Source organism: Phocoena sinus, chromosome 6 (assembly GCF_008692025.1).
Source record: "Phocoena sinus isolate mPhoSin1 chromosome 6, mPhoSin1.pri, whole genome shotgun sequence".
Lineage (NCBI taxonomy): Eukaryota > Metazoa > Chordata > Mammalia > Artiodactyla > Phocoenidae > Phocoena > Phocoena sinus.
Window position 1 is genome coordinate 33,702,647 of NC_045768.1, and position 17,648 is coordinate 33,720,294.

Genomic DNA, 17,648 nt, shown 5'->3' on the forward strand with positions numbered 1-17,648 from the left:
AAGAAAGGCAAACATTCTAAGTGTTTAATGCAGATATTGTGTTTGTATGTGTCCTTGCAAAATGTGTATTGCTGTTTTGTGTGCATATTTTGAATTTGCATCGACATAACTGGGTTACATACATTTTCTGCTTTTTTTTCCAAGCAAAAGTTTGGGCTTTTGAAGTTTCACAATGGTCATTTCCTGGCTCCTGCACGCCAGCACTTTGTTTTTAAGATACCTCCATGTTGCTGTGTCTGCATCTAGGCTGTGGCTCTCCCTGCTCATTCCAGGGGATGTACGCCTCCATTCTCCCAGTGACAGCCACTCAGGTCACCTTCAACTCCCTGTCTCCAAACATAATAAGTGTCCTTGTACATGTCCCCTTATGAACCCAGCTGGGTATTTTTAGGACAAATCCCCATGAGCTGAATTGTTGGGTCGGAAGGTGTGTCAACACCCAACATGCCTAAAATTTGCCAGATGGCTCTTGGGAATGGCCGTACCCATTTCCACTCCCACCAGCATGAGGAGTCCTGTGTCCCTACCTCTCACCCACAGTTGGTGTTTGCCAGCTCTCTCATTTTTTGCCAATCTAAAGATACAAATTAATATTATACTGTGGTTTTGAATGTCATTTCTCTGGTTACTGATGAGTTTGGACATTTCTTCCTGTGCTTGTCCGCCATTTGTTAATTGTCAGTTCTGATCCTTTGACCACTTTAATTTTGAGTGTATTGTCTTTTTCTTGGTGATTTGTAAGAGTTCCTTATGTAATCTAGGTTTCAGTCCCTTTTTGGCTTTAGGCTTTGCAAACATCTTCTCCCATTTGGTTACTTGTCTCTAAACTTAAAGTCCCTGGTGAACGGAAGTTCTTAATTTTGATGTGCTATTTTTTCTTTCTTTATTTTTTTTTGATCCTATCGTTTGGGCTTTTGAAGTTTCACAATGGTCATTTCCTGGCACCTGCCCACCAGGTCCTAGCTGGGCACAGGGGGTACTGAGATGGGTAAGACACAGCCCCTTCCCTCAGGGAACCTCCCGGTTCAGTGGGGAGCAGACACAGGACCCCAACTTAGTGTGAAACGTCATTCAGAGGAGAGGTGCTCGGCTCCACCTGGCAGATTCTAGGAAGGCTACCTGGGAGAGGTGGCATCCAAGATGAATTCTAAAGAACCAATGAGAGTTACCCAAGAGGAAGAGAGAAAAGGTGTTCTAGGTGCAAATAGCCTATTGTATCTGTATGTGTTCTGTGTCCCCTTGGGTATTCAGCTTTTGCCCTGAGCCAGTTTGCCTATAAGTCACTGGACAGATCCGCCCTTGGCAGGATTATTTTACTCCTGGGGCATTTGGCCAGTGTCCACCTAGTCTGTTAAAAATCTCAAAACAAAGGTCAGTGAAGTTAACTTACTGAAAATGCGACAGTGGCGTACTGTTTGTGGATAGAGACGAGTGTGAGGGAGAATCCAGGCCAAGGGAGCACAGTCACTCTCTGCTTGGTGATGCTGAGAGGTGCTGCTCAGACCTGTTTCCACCCAGTGGGAGGAGAGTGACCATCTAGGGCCTGTCCACAGGGGCAGGGTGGGTGAGGGGAGTGAAAAATCACTTCCTGGGGAATGGCTGGCCAGCCTGGAGAAAAGCAGAATCAAGGCCCGAAATCAAAATTACAGTGTTGCCATCTCTGAAGCACGGCCAGGATCAGGAGTTGCTGTGATGTGTGGCCCCCAGGCAGAGCTAGGACTGTGAGGGCAAGTCTCGGAGAGCAGACTTTAGCTTGGAGTGAGGAAGACCCTTCAAAGCAGTTGCAGAATCATGGAACGAGAGCTGGAGGGCACAGAGATTTCCCTGTCTAGCCCACTTGTTTTATCAAGACCCAGGCAGAGGATGGCACTTCCCTGGGGCTCCTTATTGAGGAGATGGCAAAACCAAGACCCGTTCCAGGGGCCCAGTCCTCCAGCCAGAGCTCTTTCCTTTCCCTGAGTCTGGGATTTTGTTAGGGAGTCCTAGAATGGAGTAATTTTATAGAATCTTCGATGTTCATTGAGCCAAGGTTGTCTTTTGTTTTACACCTCAGAGTTTTACATTTCTTTATGTTTGCAACAACAATTAAACTGTAAAAGACACGCATACTTCCCTCAATGCAGACCTAGAGTCAGTTGAGGAAGAATGAGCATTTGGGGGTGAGGGGAGTAGAGCCCAGGAAGCAGGATGTGGGGACCAGCTGCAGCAGGAGGTTGGTGACCCTACACCCAGCTCTCCCACCCAGGGGTTGTGATACGGGAGAGAGGCAGGACCGCTCTGTGATTGAAGCAGTTCCCCAGCCCCGTCTCAAGGATGCTCTCAGGCCCACAGCCAGGGAGTATTTTCAGACTGGACTTTTTTGGCAGCCTAATTTTCACCAATAGGACTTATTTTCTTTATGTATCATCCAAATCCAAAGTTGGAAATAAAGAAAAAGAAAGAATGCACTTTTTTAAGAGAATCCTTTTTTTTGCACCACAGCAAAGAACCAGTATTATTCTGCAGGAAAAGGGGCTCTTTGTTTTATAGTATTTTCAGCCTCTGAGAACAGAAAGTGTCAGCGTTGCAGGGTCCTTGGTCTAATCCAGTGGTTTTCAACTCTAGTTATGCGTTAGTCAACTTAGGGAACTTTTAAAAATATGGCCACCCAGGGTTCACTCCTCAACCCCCCAGAGGTTTTAATATAATGGATCCATGTTGGGACCCAGGCATCTGAATTTTCTAGAAATTCCCTAGGTGACTCTAGTGCCTGGCCAGGACTGAGAACTATTCGAACCCCTGCGGTGCACTTTGTAGATGGAGAAACTGAGGTCCAGAGAAAGGGAATCATCTGTCCAGGGTCACACGATAAGTCAGTGGCAACCTACAGCAGGACTAGCAGGGCAGGGAGGGTGGCCAGTGACACTCAACGCCACAGCCCCTCTCCCTCTGCTCTATTCTCTGCTGCCCCCATGAGTCCTCTTTCTAGTCTGTCCGCAAATCCCCTGTTCCGCAGTCTTCACGTCTGTATCCAAATAAGTGGTCGATGTTCTTTGCACAACAGAGTTACCAAGGAACCCAAGAGTTAAAAGTTGGAAGTGCCCACCTATCATGGTCACCAGCTGGCTGGGCCGTGGGTGAAAGAAAGAACACAGGGGACACCATCCTTCCCCTGCAGAGCCAGGGAGGGCCCTGGGCAAAGTGCAGGGGATGCGACCCTATGCTGCCTGGGACCTCAGAAACGAGACTTCAGGTTCCACTCAAGAACTGACCGGCTGGCAGGAATCATACGGCTTGGGCACACCTAGGGCATGGCTGCAACACAGCTTCTCACACATCACCCATGCCTTGAGCCCACAGCAACTGGGGAGGAACATACTCAGGGACGCCTTCCTGGAAGAGGTGGATAGAGTTTGGACATGTTGGTTTGGTAGAGGAAGGGGAAAGCTACCTTCCAAGCAGAGGGACCATTGTGGGGAACAGTGGTAGTAAGAAAACACAGGGAGTGTTTGGGGACCTCACAAATAGCTCACAGTTACTTTTGTCGTGACTCAAATCACTACAATTTATTGAACACTTCTGTGAGGCCCCAAGCCAGAAACTGCCTATAGTCTCCTCTTTAGTCCTCATAGGCACTCTGAAAGTTGAAATTTTACCGTTACAGCCATCCACTCACAGGTCACAGGCTAGAAGGGAAATATTACTGGCATATGGGAATAATTTTACCCACCCGGTAGGGCTGGGTGATGCTGCAGTCACTAAACTACAAGGTCAGAGATTATGAATTATTTTTTAATCTTTGTAACTCCAGCCTTCAGCACAGAGCCTAGAACATAACAGGCACCCAGTGTTTATTGAATGAATGAATGAAGTGATTAAACTAAGGGATTTAGTATAAACATCCTTCATCGCCCAGATGTCCAAGGTCAGCTTGGTCAAGGATGAGGACATAAGCTAAGCTTCCTCCACCTACGCTGCTGCTTTTGAGGGATTCTTTATTATGAAATACCTGGGCCTGGCATGCAGTAGGCTCTCAGTAAGTATGGGCTGAATGACCAGCAGCCCTGCTCAGTATGGGTGGGGAAAATGCTCTGAATTTAGAACTAGGGGAGTCACGTTCAGGCACCCGCTTGGTCGCTGCCCAGCACTTGGCTCTGAGCGTTCACTTAGCTGACATGAAGCTCCTCCCTCACCTGTAAACTGGGGTGAATTATGCCTGATTCAAGGTTTGCTATGGAACCCTGAATGCAGGAATGTGTGAAGCCCCCCACCCCACCCAGCCTCCAAGCACTGCCCCCGGGGAGAGATTACGGCAGTTATGGTCATTGCAGGAGGCGGTGCCATGGGATGGATGGTACAGCAGGTGTATGAGTCAGAGGGTCAGGCTGCGCGGCTGGGGGCGTGGTGAGTTGCCAGCCGCACCACCGCCTGGCTCCTGATGATTTATTCCAGGCAGCCTGCATATTTCATGTGCTGCCTCCCCACACCAAATAAATAAATCAGGGCCTCCTCCGCTGAGCAGCAGGAGCTGATTATGGCGGAGACTTCAAAAGGCCAGAGCAGGGATGCGGGAGCTCCCAGCAGAGTCTGCTGATGTGACATTTAGGAGCTGGGTGACCCCTGCAAGTGACAGCCGCCTACACAGCATGAGGCCTCCCAAATGGCAGGGAGACCTTTGCAGGGAGAAGGAAGTGACTTTTACAGCCCTGTTTTCCACCCCACAGTTAAAGGAACGCAGGCAGAAGTGTGGCCTGTAGGATTCCCTGTTCCGTTTCCTGAATCCTTATAAGGAACCAGCAGCGCACCTGCGTCTCTGCAGAGACATTTCACTTAGAGCCAGAGGCCCAGCAGGCAGCTCCTCTGGCCACGTGCTTGGAATTCCTGCTGCTGTGTCGCTTTATAACCCCTGGGCATTTTGAGAACCAGGGTCTGCAGCTCTGGGTACCTGCCTGCCCCGCCGGTGGGCAGGTGGGCACTCCTCTCTGTAGTTATTACACTCAGGAGGCACAGGTGGCCTGTGGAACTCAGCCCAGGACTGTCACCTCTCAGGGATCCCATTAAGGCAGCCGCATGTCAGGGAAGAGCACGGCTGTGGGAACAGTCCTGGGTTTGAACCTGGACTCTACTCTTAGTATCAGTGGGGCTTTGGGCAAAGCCACAACCTGCCTGAGCCTTGGTTTCTTCATCTGTAAAGTGGGACTGAAACCACTTAACTGCACACAACTGTGAGAACTAAACAAGAAAAGACATCTAAAGGTGAATCCCCTTGGCCCCTCCCTGCCCAGTCGCCACCTTGTCCAAGACTGCGCTACCCTGGGAGCCCCACTCTCTACTCCTTGCCTTTGGCTCTTTGCCTCTGACCCCACCTTTCCCTGATTCAGCTTCATCTGTCATCAGTATTCCCTCACAAGCCTTGAATGGATCCTCTGTTCAAAGGGCTTCTTGTCCCTGTCTTGGTGGCATGTGGCATTGCTGGCCAGCTCCCTTGTGAAATTGTCCCTTTCCTTGGCTTCCAGGGTGCCCACTCTGTCCTGGCGTCCTGGTCCATCTTTCCCAGTCTCTTGTAGCATCTTTGCTGTGCCCACCCCCAGGGCCTGGATGGGGTGAGAAATAGAAATGATGTTCAGTAAGGGGGGAGGCTTACTGCCAGAGGGATGATGTGTTTTTGTCTTCAAGGCTCTCGGGCTCTCCTGGGGCAGGGGGAGCAGAGTGGTCCATGCACTCCTAGAGGGCAGACCAGATGGCAGAGGAAAGTTACAGAGAGGCCATTCAGCTAATGACCCCAGAAAGACTTGGTCACAGGCAGAGAGTCCAGTTATGGGGGGGAGTAGGCTCCCCATCTATACATGTACAGCAAAGGATGGGTGACCAGTTGATGAGACGACGTGAGAGGGTATTTGTTCCAGCCCAGATCAAGGTGGAGGTTTTGTGATTCTACCTGGAAAAGGCACTGGGGAAAGGAAAAGCCTGCAAGAATATAGCCAGAGCCTGTGGGGGAGCAAGAGCTGGGACAGGAGCGCCCAGACAAACACAGGACTTGGATCTAACCCGCCACTGTCTCTTGCTCCCCGCAGACAGCAGGGAGGTGAAGGTGGGAGAATACAATGCTGTGGCTGACACACTGGAGATCATCAACGACACCATTAAGTTCCAAGGTAAGGCAGGTGGACTTCTCAGAGGAGGGGGCCTGCTCAGGTGCTCCCAGTCCTGCATATTGTTGAGGGTTGTGGATAAGCTCAGAGTCCTTGGCTCTGTGGGGAAGAGGGAACATCCTCTCCTCTCAATCCATGCACTCGCTCACTGAGGACAGGATACCATCACCACATGGGAGCTGGGTTCCAGCCCCTGGGATGGGGCACTGGAATTTGCATGGAGTGCTGGCTCTCACCAAAGCATCTGTGTTTAAACTGTTGAATGGCCAGAAGTAATTCTTTTTATGTGTGGCCCAACTAAATTTTGCTGTGTCACCTCCTCAGAAAAGACATGGATGGGCTGGTAATAAGGCCTCTCCACTTGCTGCTCTTCCTGGAAAACCATTCCCTGTCTTCTGCTGGAGAACTTCTCCTCAACATCGAGACCCAGATCAAATGACACCTGCTCTGTTCAGCCTTCCCTGATGCCCCCCAACTGAGTTAACAGCTCTCTTCTCTTTGCTTCCACAGTCTTTTGTCTCTGCTTTTCTTATGGCCTCTGTCACTTTGCATTGAAATTAGTAGGTTATTGGACCATGAGCTTCCTGACTGGATCCTATTTGAGTTTAAATTCCTGGCACCAGCCAGGGTCTGGCACATGTTGGGGGCTCAGTAATATGTGATGAAAAAATAATACATGATTGATCAAGTAAATGAATGAGTGGGTGGGTGAATAAATGAATGAAAGGGTGAGCATATGAGTCAGTGAGGAACTGGGTGGATGGATGGATGCATGTGTGGATGGGTGGGTGGGTGGATGGATGGATAGACGGACAGCCTCATCACGGGGTGGCTGTGGAGGAAGCTGCCATACCCATAGCATCCAGATGCTGTTACTTTGATTCCACTGGGAATGCAAAGAACAGACAGCTGGCTTTCTGCACCTGGAGTTCCTTCTTAAATCCAAGGCCACCAAAGAAGGCTCTCCCATGAACCATTTGGTTAGATTTTGGATCTGTGGGATTCCAGTAAGCTCCAGGTGGCCTCAAAGAGGAGGTGTGGTCTTCACAGTCCCACCTGAGGGAGCTGTCACCAAGCCCGTAGTCAATTATTACCTCATGGAGCCACAGAAAAATTCTGGAAATGGGTGGATAAGTCCTGTCATCCCTGTTGTACAGATGAGAAAAGGGATCAGAAAACTCCAAATTCACACAGCCTGTGAGAGGCAAAGCCAATTCTAACCATGGGAGTCTGATCCCCAAGATAGGGCTATTTGCTCCTGGACGCAGGAGATCTGGGTTTGCTGAATAAGAATTCTGGGTTTACAAATTGAAAGAAAAATTCAAACAAAATAAATAAGAGACACAAAACAGAACTGAGAGGAAAAACATAAAAACAAAAAAAAACCCAGCCAGGAAAATAGCTAGTTACAGTTAGGAAGCGCGAGGCTAGGATAACACTGAGGCAGCAGCTGTTACAGGCTTGCCTCCTGCTCTCAGAGCTTCCCTGCACCGCCCGGAGGGCGGATAACCAGTCTCTGAACCCAGAGCCGAGCCAGGACACCTGGGCAGAACCCAGCTTTCCTGTCCACACCCTGCCTGGGTTCAACTCTCACTCAGACCCCTGCACCAGCCCCCCGTGGGTTTTACCCACCTATCACCAGTCTAACCCCCTCAAGTCCATTCTGCCCTCAGTTGTCATGTCACACTGAAGAGGCCCACACAGTCCCCATTGCTCACAGCGAGGGGCCTCTCCCTGGGGTGGTTCTAAGACCTCCAGGAGGGGACCCCGCCCCACTTCTCTGCCTGCTCTTTCAGGTCTCCCCAGCCAAACTGCTGACATTTCTGCAAATGTGCCGAGACTTCACCATGCCTTCGCCTGTGCTGGGCCATCCGCCCAGAATGCCCATTCTTCCATGTCTTCCTAGTAAACAGCTAACTACTTATCTTCCTGTCAAGACTCAGCTCCCACATCATCTCCATTCTGTAGCCTTTCCTGACCCCATCTGGTGGAACTGCACTCGGCCGCCTGTTTCCTGCTCAGGCCTCCCTGGGCCTGATGTTCGCACACCACCTGGACCCCATCGCTAGAGGCACTTTGCATAGTGATTAAGGCACAGGCTTCAGGGCTAGGCAGATCTGGGTTCAAATCTGTCCAGCTTTGCTACTTACTAGCTATAAAAGCCACTTAACACCTAAAAACATGTTCCCTCACCCCGTAAAATGGGAGTAATCTTCTCTACCCATGAGACTCTTAGATCAAGTGAGAAAATCTCTATTAAAGTGCTCAGCTCATGGTAAGCATTCAATAAATGTGCTTGCTACTGCCTTTTTTTTAAAAAAAAAAAAAAAAAAAAACATGGCTAGTGTGTAAGTTCCCTGAGGACAGGAACTGTGTCTTGCTTATCTTTGAATCACTGGTGCCCCACACCAGGCCTGAGAGTTGGAAGGTGATTATCAATGATGATGCCCATCATTAATGAGGACGAATGAAGGAAGGATGGTGATGAATGGATGAAGAATGAATGAATGGATTGGGTGGGGAGCAAGAAACAGGACTGCTGCTGTTACTAACACTTCTGATAAGCTGTTACCATTTGGCTTCCATAATGACTTAGCTAAGATGCACGGTGAGAAGGTGCCATTTTGGGGGAAGACAAGGTGGAAAAAGAGATGTTGATTTTCTGAAGTTGTTTCTACACAAACTAGTGGTTATAGTAGTCACATAACCTTTGATCCAAATCTAGCCCCCTTGCTTAGTGCCCAAAGAGGAGCTTATTTCCACCAAGAACTCATGGGCACTCACAGCTCTTGTGTTGGGGATCCAGAAGGTGCCTAATGCAGCCCAGGCTATGTGGGGGGAGGGGGGAGGAGGACAGGGAGTGGGAGGAAAAATTTCCAGGTGTTGAGCTTTTATTTCTGGAAGCAAGAGATGGTGTTACCTGTATCACCTTGAGTCTGCTTTTGCCCTGACTTGCGGCCCTTGAGGCCACTCTTATAAGTGTTACTTTGCATGTAAGTGCTTAATGCTTTACATTAACCAAGCCAGCAGGTTTCTAGCTGGTTTTGAACCTGACAGTTCCCTCTACTGCTTAGATGATTCAGACTCTTTTTATCCACTGATTGTTTCCAAACACATTTGAACTTGCTAGCAGAGTTTTTTAAACAGATGTGCAGGGGAATTCTCAATCCCTGCCACCACATCTGCCCATCCTCTGCCTGTCTCCTGGGAATGGAGGCATAACCTAGGTTGGCACCCGTGGCACAGCTGTGGTGGGGTCATTGTGACCCCTGGTGGGTCTCCCAGGTTTGGCCACTCTTGAACATCTGACCGATTCCACACTGGAGGGAAAAGCTTCAAAGTGTCACAGTTCCACAGCAGAAACCTGACCTGAAATAGCAGCTGAGAAAAAAGGGATCTGCAAGAAACAAGAGGTGGGCAGGTGAGGAAAAGGGTGTCCCTGCATCTTTCCTCCCAAACCAGCCTGTACCTGGTAAATCAGGACAATTTTGCCACCATCCATAAAGATGAGTTTGCTCTGAGGCCCTCAGGTCTCCCCCAGGTGCCCTTGAAGAATGAGCAGAGACATCTCTACAGTCACACAGCGGGATGGAATCCCACAGTTTCTGTCCAGTCCTGGCACAGCAGGGAGGGGAAGGCATGCCAGTAGCTTCTGCCTCCCACAGTAAGTCTTATGAAAATGGAAAACCAGAAAGAGCTTTTATAGCATAATGACCTTGAGGCAGAAAATCCGCAGCCAGAGCACATATATGTCTCCACGGAATTGACAGGCAAGGTTTCCACCCTGTTGAGGGGTGGCCATTATCATGTGTTAGAGCAGAGTCCTTGAGAGCCCAAGCCAAGTTCCTCACCCCAAAGACAACCAATGGTACCTACTCACAGCACCCAGCCCTGCGCCTTCTAAGCCACTGGTACCTTTGGGGAATAAATGGCGATGGGTTTTCAACATGGTAATTAGACCAAATTCTAGTCTTCTAATGGCGATTAAATGCATCACAAATCCCTTATTGATTCTGTTTAGAGAAAGAAATAAGTCCTGGCTTAGGCTCCCTACTGGCCAACCGCTGGAGCCCGCTCACCCAGTGACGTGTCCTGCACAGTTTGTGCACAGGTGGTGGGCGTCAAGGGCATCCAGGCAAGGATGTTCTTGGGGACTGACTGTGCGCTGAGCTCAGCTGATGCCTTTTCCTTGATCTTCTAGGATCTGAACCACCAAAAGACAAGACCATCGTCCTGGAACAGCTTCGTAAGATCTCCCTACCTCTCTACAGCATCCTCTCCGCCCTTACCATCCTGGGAATGATCATGGCCAGTGCTTTTCTCTTCTTCAACATCAAGAATCGGAATCAGAAGTAAGTCACTCATGCCCTCCTCTTGGATAGTGCTTTCTGGGTAGACAAGCCTCATAGACAAAGTGTAGGAGCATCACATAACACGTTCTCCAGGGGCACAGAAGTTACTAGGGCAGTTTTCCAAAGTGTGCCGCTTAGTCACTGGGATGTCATTAGATGTTTCATGTGAGTGTGTGTGTGCGCGAGCGTGTGCGCACACACACACACACACACAGGCAGGAGCACTGCTTGCACAGGAAGTCTGGCTTAAACAAAATTGAAGGGTCCAAGTCCACAGGTCTTGGAATTTTGGCCATGCATGTGCACTGTGTGGTGGTCCAGGAGGAGAAATATAGAAGCAGAATTCCCCAAACGTCTTTGCCCCACCCACCAGCATCTTCAGGAAGCACTGCCAGAGGGAGATCACTGAGTTCAGTAAGGGCACTTCCCATCCATACAGCATATCACAGCCCAGGAAGCGCCTCCTTCATCATCTCGGTTGACCCTCGAATAACGACCGCAATTGCACATGAGAGCGCTGGCTCGATGTCGGAGGGCTGGAGAGCCCCGTCCGAGGCCGCACTGCTGCGTGTAGCAGAGCCTATCCCCTGGGTTTCTGGCCTTGATCCCTTTTCCCCCACGCGTGCCCTTCCCTCTCCGGAGGAGACCAACTCGCTTTCCGAGTTATTCTGCCCAGCCATGGGTAGTACGGGCCACCGCCCCAGGCGGTGGTGTTTGCCGAGCACAGCCAGCTTCTTTGGTTTCCGTAGAAATCCCTGACCCCTGCTCCCTGCCTTGTTGTGGGAGTGGCTGAGCAGGGCTCAGAGGGTGGGCCTTCACGGGGGGTGGGGGGGGAAACAGCCTCGGTGCCCCCCAGAGGCGGCGCGGCTCTGCTGTCATGCCCAGAAGGCACACAGGGCGACCTCCTGGGCTGCAGGGACGAGCGCAATCCCAAGAGAAGAGGTTTTCCTTCTCTCCCTGCTTGCCAAGGAGGAACTTGGCGGCTCTAGAGCTTTTGTTGTCATTTTGGGGTTTGTTTTCTTTTTGCTTTTGGTAGCAGCTGCTTAGGTCAAACCTGTTTGCTGAAAAACAGAAAGTTGTATTCACCTGTTGTTTTATTTATCACCGATAACACAAATATTGCCTCCAAAAAAAATTGAAGCAACTCTGATCTACTCTGTACAAGCCTTAAATGATGACCATGCATGTTAGCACTCGACACAAGGCCCTGGGCATGTGGTCAGCTCTTAATGTTAGATTCCCTTCCTGCAAGCTGCAGTAGTTTTTGTCATAACCGCAAGTTGTCCCTGTCATTAAGACTATACTCCTTTAATTCCTAACTACCCCCTCTTGGCCTCCTGGGGGGGAATTACCATTACTCTTTCCAATAGGCTGGCTTCCGTGTGAATTTTTTTTTCCAATAAATTTATTTATTTATGTATTTATTTATTTTTGGCTGTGTTGGGTCTTCGTTGCTGTGTGCGGGCTTTCTCTAGTTGCAGTGAGCGGGGGCCGCTCCTTGCTGCGGTGCGTGGACTTCTCACTGCTGTGGCCTCCCTTTGTTGCGGAGCACAGGCTCCAAGCACGTGGGCCTCAGTAGCTGCAGACGCAGGCTCAGTAGTTGTGGCTCGCGGGCTTCAGAGCACAGGCTCCGCAGCTGTGGCGCACGGGCCTAGTTGCTCCGAGGCACATGGGATATCCCCGGACCAGGGCTCGAACACTTGTCCCCTGCATTGGCAGGCGGATTCTTAACCACTGTGCCACCAGTGAAGTCCCTGTGTGAATTTTTTGACTGGCTTTTCAGATTAAAAAATCTACAAAGAGATAGGAAATAAATGTCACTGTTGTTTCAAATCCCCCTCTCTTCTATCTTCCTTAATGCTACTCATCCTTTAAGGTCTACCCCATCCAGGAAGCCTGCCTCAGTTCTGGCCTCTCCCCTCCTTGCTTCCTATGGTAATAAGAATGAAGGGGCCTTAGCGGTTCATGGTTTACAAAAGGACCTTCAGGGACCCAGTCCCCTCTCAGCTTCACATGTGTCCTAGGCAGTGGTATATGTGCTTTTATAGGTGAGGAAACTCAGTCGGCTAATTGACTTGCCAAGGGTGCACCTCATGAGGTCACAGGGGTGCTTGCTGGACTCAGGGCTTTCAATTCAAAAGCCCGTGAGGGGTCCACAATTTACAGCCGGCTTTTTATCACTCTACTACTTTGACACTGAATTTTTAAATGTGAAAGGATTAATAGAACTGCAGAATGCAAAAGAAAATGCTCAGGGAACAACTGACCATAATTACAATCTGCAAAAGAACACCTGGACCATGGGGGCACCTGAAAACCCAAGACATTCTGAACAGATTGTGCTGGGGGAGCCAGACACATCTGAGAGTAAATTCCAGCTGGCTGATGGTTTAACACAGCCTGGTGAAGACAGGGGGAGGATGGGGGTGGGGACTCCATTGTCCATCTCCACACCTGGTACCGGGAGGTACCATGCGTGTGGCCCTCTTTGTGCTCAGGACAGTCCATCACTGTGGAAGGTTGCTGAACATAGATTAGAATTCTCTAGATTTGGCTGTCTTCCCAGCCCCAGCCAAAAAAAAAAACCTGTTGACTTAACATCTTTGTGTAAACTAAAAATTAATGGTTGAAGAAGCCAGCAATACAAGCTGTCCCCAGAGAAGTGATAGGTGAACTTGACTGAGAAGACAGGAAAATCAACAACTAGAAATCGATAGCATCGCGGTCCTATAGTGAGGGGGAAACAGCCCATCAGAGGAAGCACAGTCTTGGGGAGAGGGCAGTGAAGGAAACCAGGGTTTCCATTCTTCTCTCCTTCTCTAGCCTTGGTGACAAGATACACATTCAGAAAATATTTGCTGCAGGAGTAGCTAAATTAACAGTTCTGCTAACTATAGTATTTCTTTCTTTTGTCAGGCTGATAAAGATGTCAAGTCCATATATGAACAACCTTATCATCCTCGGAGGAATGCTTTCCTATGCATCCATCTTTCTCTTTGGCCTGGATGGGTCCTTTGTCTCTGAAAAGACCTTCGAAACCCTTTGCACCGTAAGTCATTCTGCACATTCCAGTGGTTTGTGATACAAGGTTTTCTTGGTGACCACAATCACCAAAAACACAGATACAAACCCAGAACTGCATGAAAATACATGAACAGGCAGCAGACAACTTGTTCAGCCATTCAAGCAGTTCAACAGGGCAGCGCGGTATAGCTTTCAGACCAGAATGGACTTAAGTATTGCCTGTAAAATTAAGAGCCTGGATTTAACAGGCTGTTGCTAGAAGACAGCCCACTGAGAATGATTGAATAACCTAGAAAAGCAAGGGAGAAAAATGCCCACCCAGGCACTGTGCCTGGGGTCAGAGTCAGGGCTGTGTAAGAAGGAACAAGTCTGCCCACCAACCTTGACGGCCATCACAGAATATAAGGAGAGATGTTTGTATGGATGACTTTGAGTTGTACAGAAAAGATCGCTTTCGTTATTCTCTATTTAACAGCAGTGTTTCTCAACCCTTTTTTTGCTAATTGCCCCCATAAGGAGCCTTTTTAGGCTTTTTTTTTCTAATTATCCCTTCTTGAAATTTCAATACCAAAGATATACTGTATTTCTGTTTATGTACTGTATATATACCTATAGTTTCTATATAAAAGAGTAATAATTTCTCACATTCAAGAACCAGTGTTGTTCCCCTTGGGAACTATATCACCCCCATTGAGAATGCATATGTTTAAGGAAGCCCAAAACAGTGTAATTTATTTACTATATTTTAGCAATGTTATTTTGAAAATTAATTAACATGTTTAAAAATGTTGTTGCCTAGTTATTGTTGTTATTAGTTGTTTTTCTTTTTAAGGAGTTTGTACGTTAGCAGTTAGCAATTGTGTAGAACTCAGTTGAAAGTATCATTGGCTTACTTTTTAGGATGAGGATGGCCAGTTGGGATTTATTTCTGGACTTTACTGTGATCTCTCAGAACTGGGTAGGACATGCAGTAATTCATCCAATTCCCCGCCTGGAGGACCAGAGCTAGAAGGGATGGTCAAAGGATCAGTGTTGACCAGATTAATCCAAAAGCAACTCTTTTGTTATTGCTGTTTTCTATTAAGGTGTTAAGAGCAACGTAGGCCCTTTTTTGGAAAGCAGTCTCTTTTAGATTATATTTGCTGCTCTGTAGTCTTAGTGTCGCCCACTACTGGACGATCATAAAGTAAAGGTTGGCAGTGAGGATTAAACAAGTGGAGGACCCCATAAATGTGCTGCAGGTCACCACACACACCTTGGACTTTCGGAACTGCATTGGGTCTGTCAACTTAAAAAACATGCGCAACGTGAGAATCGTGAGTTAAGTTTTATCTGGGACAAAATGAGGACTATAGCCCGGGAGACAGCATCTCAGATAGCTCTGAGAAACTGCTCCAAAGAGGCCGCGGGGAAGGTCAGTATATATGTGATTTCGGTGAAGGGGGGGAGTACATGCAATCAAGCACAGATTTTTTGCAGGAGGTTACTGCTAGTCATGAGGAGCAGACGTCACCATGAAGGATTCTAGTGCTTTTCTAGATATAAGGAGATATAAGAATTGGAATCATAAAATTGGCTCCTAAAAATATCTAACTATCAGAAGACCTGTTCTGCCAGGTTTTCCCAGAGCACAGAGCGCCTCATTCCTGCTCTCCACCTGAGCTCCTTTCAGGGGGTGTTGAAGGTCAGCAGGTGCAGCAGCACATGATCTAATCCTTGTAGGGGTGGATGGCAAGTGCCAATTTGTAGTTGACAGATCCCCAGACTCTGAGACAGCCCGTGGACTGGAGGGAAGTCCCTGGAGCACGTGGTGATGCTCCCCTGATTCCTGCAGATGATGACATTGGACTGACTCTTGTTGATAGCCAGCTTCAGCGTGAATTGTCAAGCAAATGAGATGTCCCCAGAACTCGTACTTTGTTTGAAAGGTTCCACTTGAGAAGTGCATGGTCAAGTCCCCAATACCCCAGGGGGTCCCTGGGGTGCTCAGGCATCCTTCCCTCTCTGGGGTGGACCTGGAGGGCAGTCAGGCCCCACGTGCTCCAGAGCTCACCTGATTGAAGCTTCCTACTCAGAGTTTTTTATTCTGCCCTGTTTCACTCTGCCCTTCTGGGGGTTAAGGAGGTGAAGTCGAGTCAGAAGTCCCCCACGTGCCTGGCATCAGAGTGCTGGAGTCAGCTTCCGAAGAAGTTGAGCCACTCAAAAGTCCCTGTGGGTGTGGGTTAGCAGTTTGTGCCCTCAGAAGTGTGACCCTCTGGCACAAGGATGGTGACCGCAGCTTGTGTCTCGCTCGCTAGAGGCGGTGTGAAGCGCTTGAGGTCCCCCTCAGTTCTGCATCAGCACGACTTCTGTGCCCTGTGGGGCCTTGTGAGCTCATGGGTGCCAGGTGTGTCTGTGGTCAGCTTTCCTGGGCAGTAGTGTGGCCCGAGGGAGGGGCTGCTCCCAAGGCACCCTGAAGAAGCTAAGCAAGGGGTTTCCCTCTTTCCTCTGTCCCTGGGGACGCCCTCCCCAAGTTTGAGGAGACCATGACGACGGCAGTAATGAAAATGGTTCCAGGGGCCGGTTTGGTGACTTCTCATTTACACAGTGCTCTGATCTTTTGGTGGCTCCCCGAGAGCTGAGGGGCCCACCTTGATCTACTGGCCGAGAATCACGGGGGCAGAGCTCTACTTCAGTCCCTCCCAGCTCCTTGTTGCCGGCTCCTGCCACCTGGGAATGCATCCACTGGCCCGAGGTCCCATCTTGGGTGCAGAGACATGAGGCCCAGCCCTTGGAGAGTCTCTCCCTCCCTGAAGGGAATTCCTGCCATCTCACCATGCTCACGAGCCAAAGGCCGTCAGAGCACAGGTGCTTCCTGGAGTTTGCCCCGAATCCTACAGACACTGGGTGACGCAGGCTAGGGAGCCCAAACGAGGACATCCCCACACCCGGGTGTTTTCTCTTAATGAAGCCTGACATTCTGTTCTGGGAGTCGTGCTCATTTGCGTGAGGGGAAGGCTGTCCTGGGAAGCCTGGCAAGGCGGTATGAATAAATCATAAAGCGCTTTACAAATCAGCATTAGCTGGAACATGAGGGCTCTGAAGATGTTAGGGCCTGGTTCTCCCCACCCTGAGGATTCATTTATTTGTAGTCGGGGCTGTTTCGGAGGCTCTGCAAGGGGAAGCCCACATTCGTGACTGTGGAGAAAAGGCATAGATTAACTAGTGTGGATTGAATTGGGTCAGCACAAATGTGTGCGTGGCTAAGACCGGGGTCACTTATTTAATCATCCCCAATATTGATTGCTCAGGAAGGGGAACCAAAAGCTCTTAAATTTAGAGCCTAAGTGCACCCCAGTGGGTGCAATGTGGGTTGTCCACCTGCTATTCCAGAGGGGTCGTGGCTCCTTTGTTTCACTTGGCGCCTTGGATTGTGTACTTTCTGGGCCTAGGAGGCCCCCAGTGCGGTGAGCACAGGTCTTCAACAGCCTGGGCTTGACTCTCGCCCCCTACACATACTACCTCCGGACTGTGGAAGTGACTTAGCCTCTCCGGGCCTCAGTTTTGTCATCTGTGAAATGAGCACAACAAATCCCTATGCGGGACTGTGGTGTGGGCTAAATGAGACAATTCAGAGGAGCCACCTGGAGTGTCAGGCAAGTAACGAGGGAGTGGGCAACTTTCTCCCTGCCACGGTAGAATCTCCTCGTGTCCCACACTGTTTCTGTAGGAAATCTCACAGGACAAGGGACAAGGTGGACCACGACGCCAGCTTCAGATGTGGAGTAAGAGAAGGCACAGTTCAGTCTGTTCTGCTGCCATATGAATGCCACTTTTTTCCCTTTTAGTTTTCAATATAGAAACTAAACACAGTGATAAACAGTAAACACCACCTCAGGAAGAAACCTGTGACGATCACGGGATTATGCCTCTCGAGGGGCTGTGCCTCTGCTCAGAAGGGCCGTTATAACTCGGACAGTGGGGTGGGTACATGTGTGAGCATGTGTATACACACTCACACACACACACAGAGCTAGGGAAGCAGTCACACTCAGTTCCCATCCCCCGCTCCCTCTGACCCTTTCTGGCATCTTCCCAGCCTAGTTGCACTGAGTCTTGCAAACAGCTCGCAGCTACAGCGTGCTGTCTCCCTGGACACTGA

At 49.4% G+C, this 17,648-nt stretch overlaps 1 protein-coding gene across 1 annotated transcript in view; it reads left to right on the forward strand.

Moving 5' to 3' along the window:
• GABBR2 (gamma-aminobutyric acid type B receptor subunit 2) overlaps nt 1-17,648 on the forward strand; it is a 369,057-nt gene that overhangs the window by 272,113 nt on the left and 79,296 nt on the right. Inside the window, exons 9-11 of the mRNA XM_032634226.1 lie at nt 6,054-6,134; nt 10,333-10,483; nt 13,400-13,532. Of these exons, the coding sequence (XP_032490117.1) occupies nt 6,054-6,134; nt 10,333-10,483; nt 13,400-13,532 (365 nt within the window). The remainder of the gene's footprint in view (nt 1-6,053; nt 6,135-10,332; nt 10,484-13,399; nt 13,533-17,648) is intronic.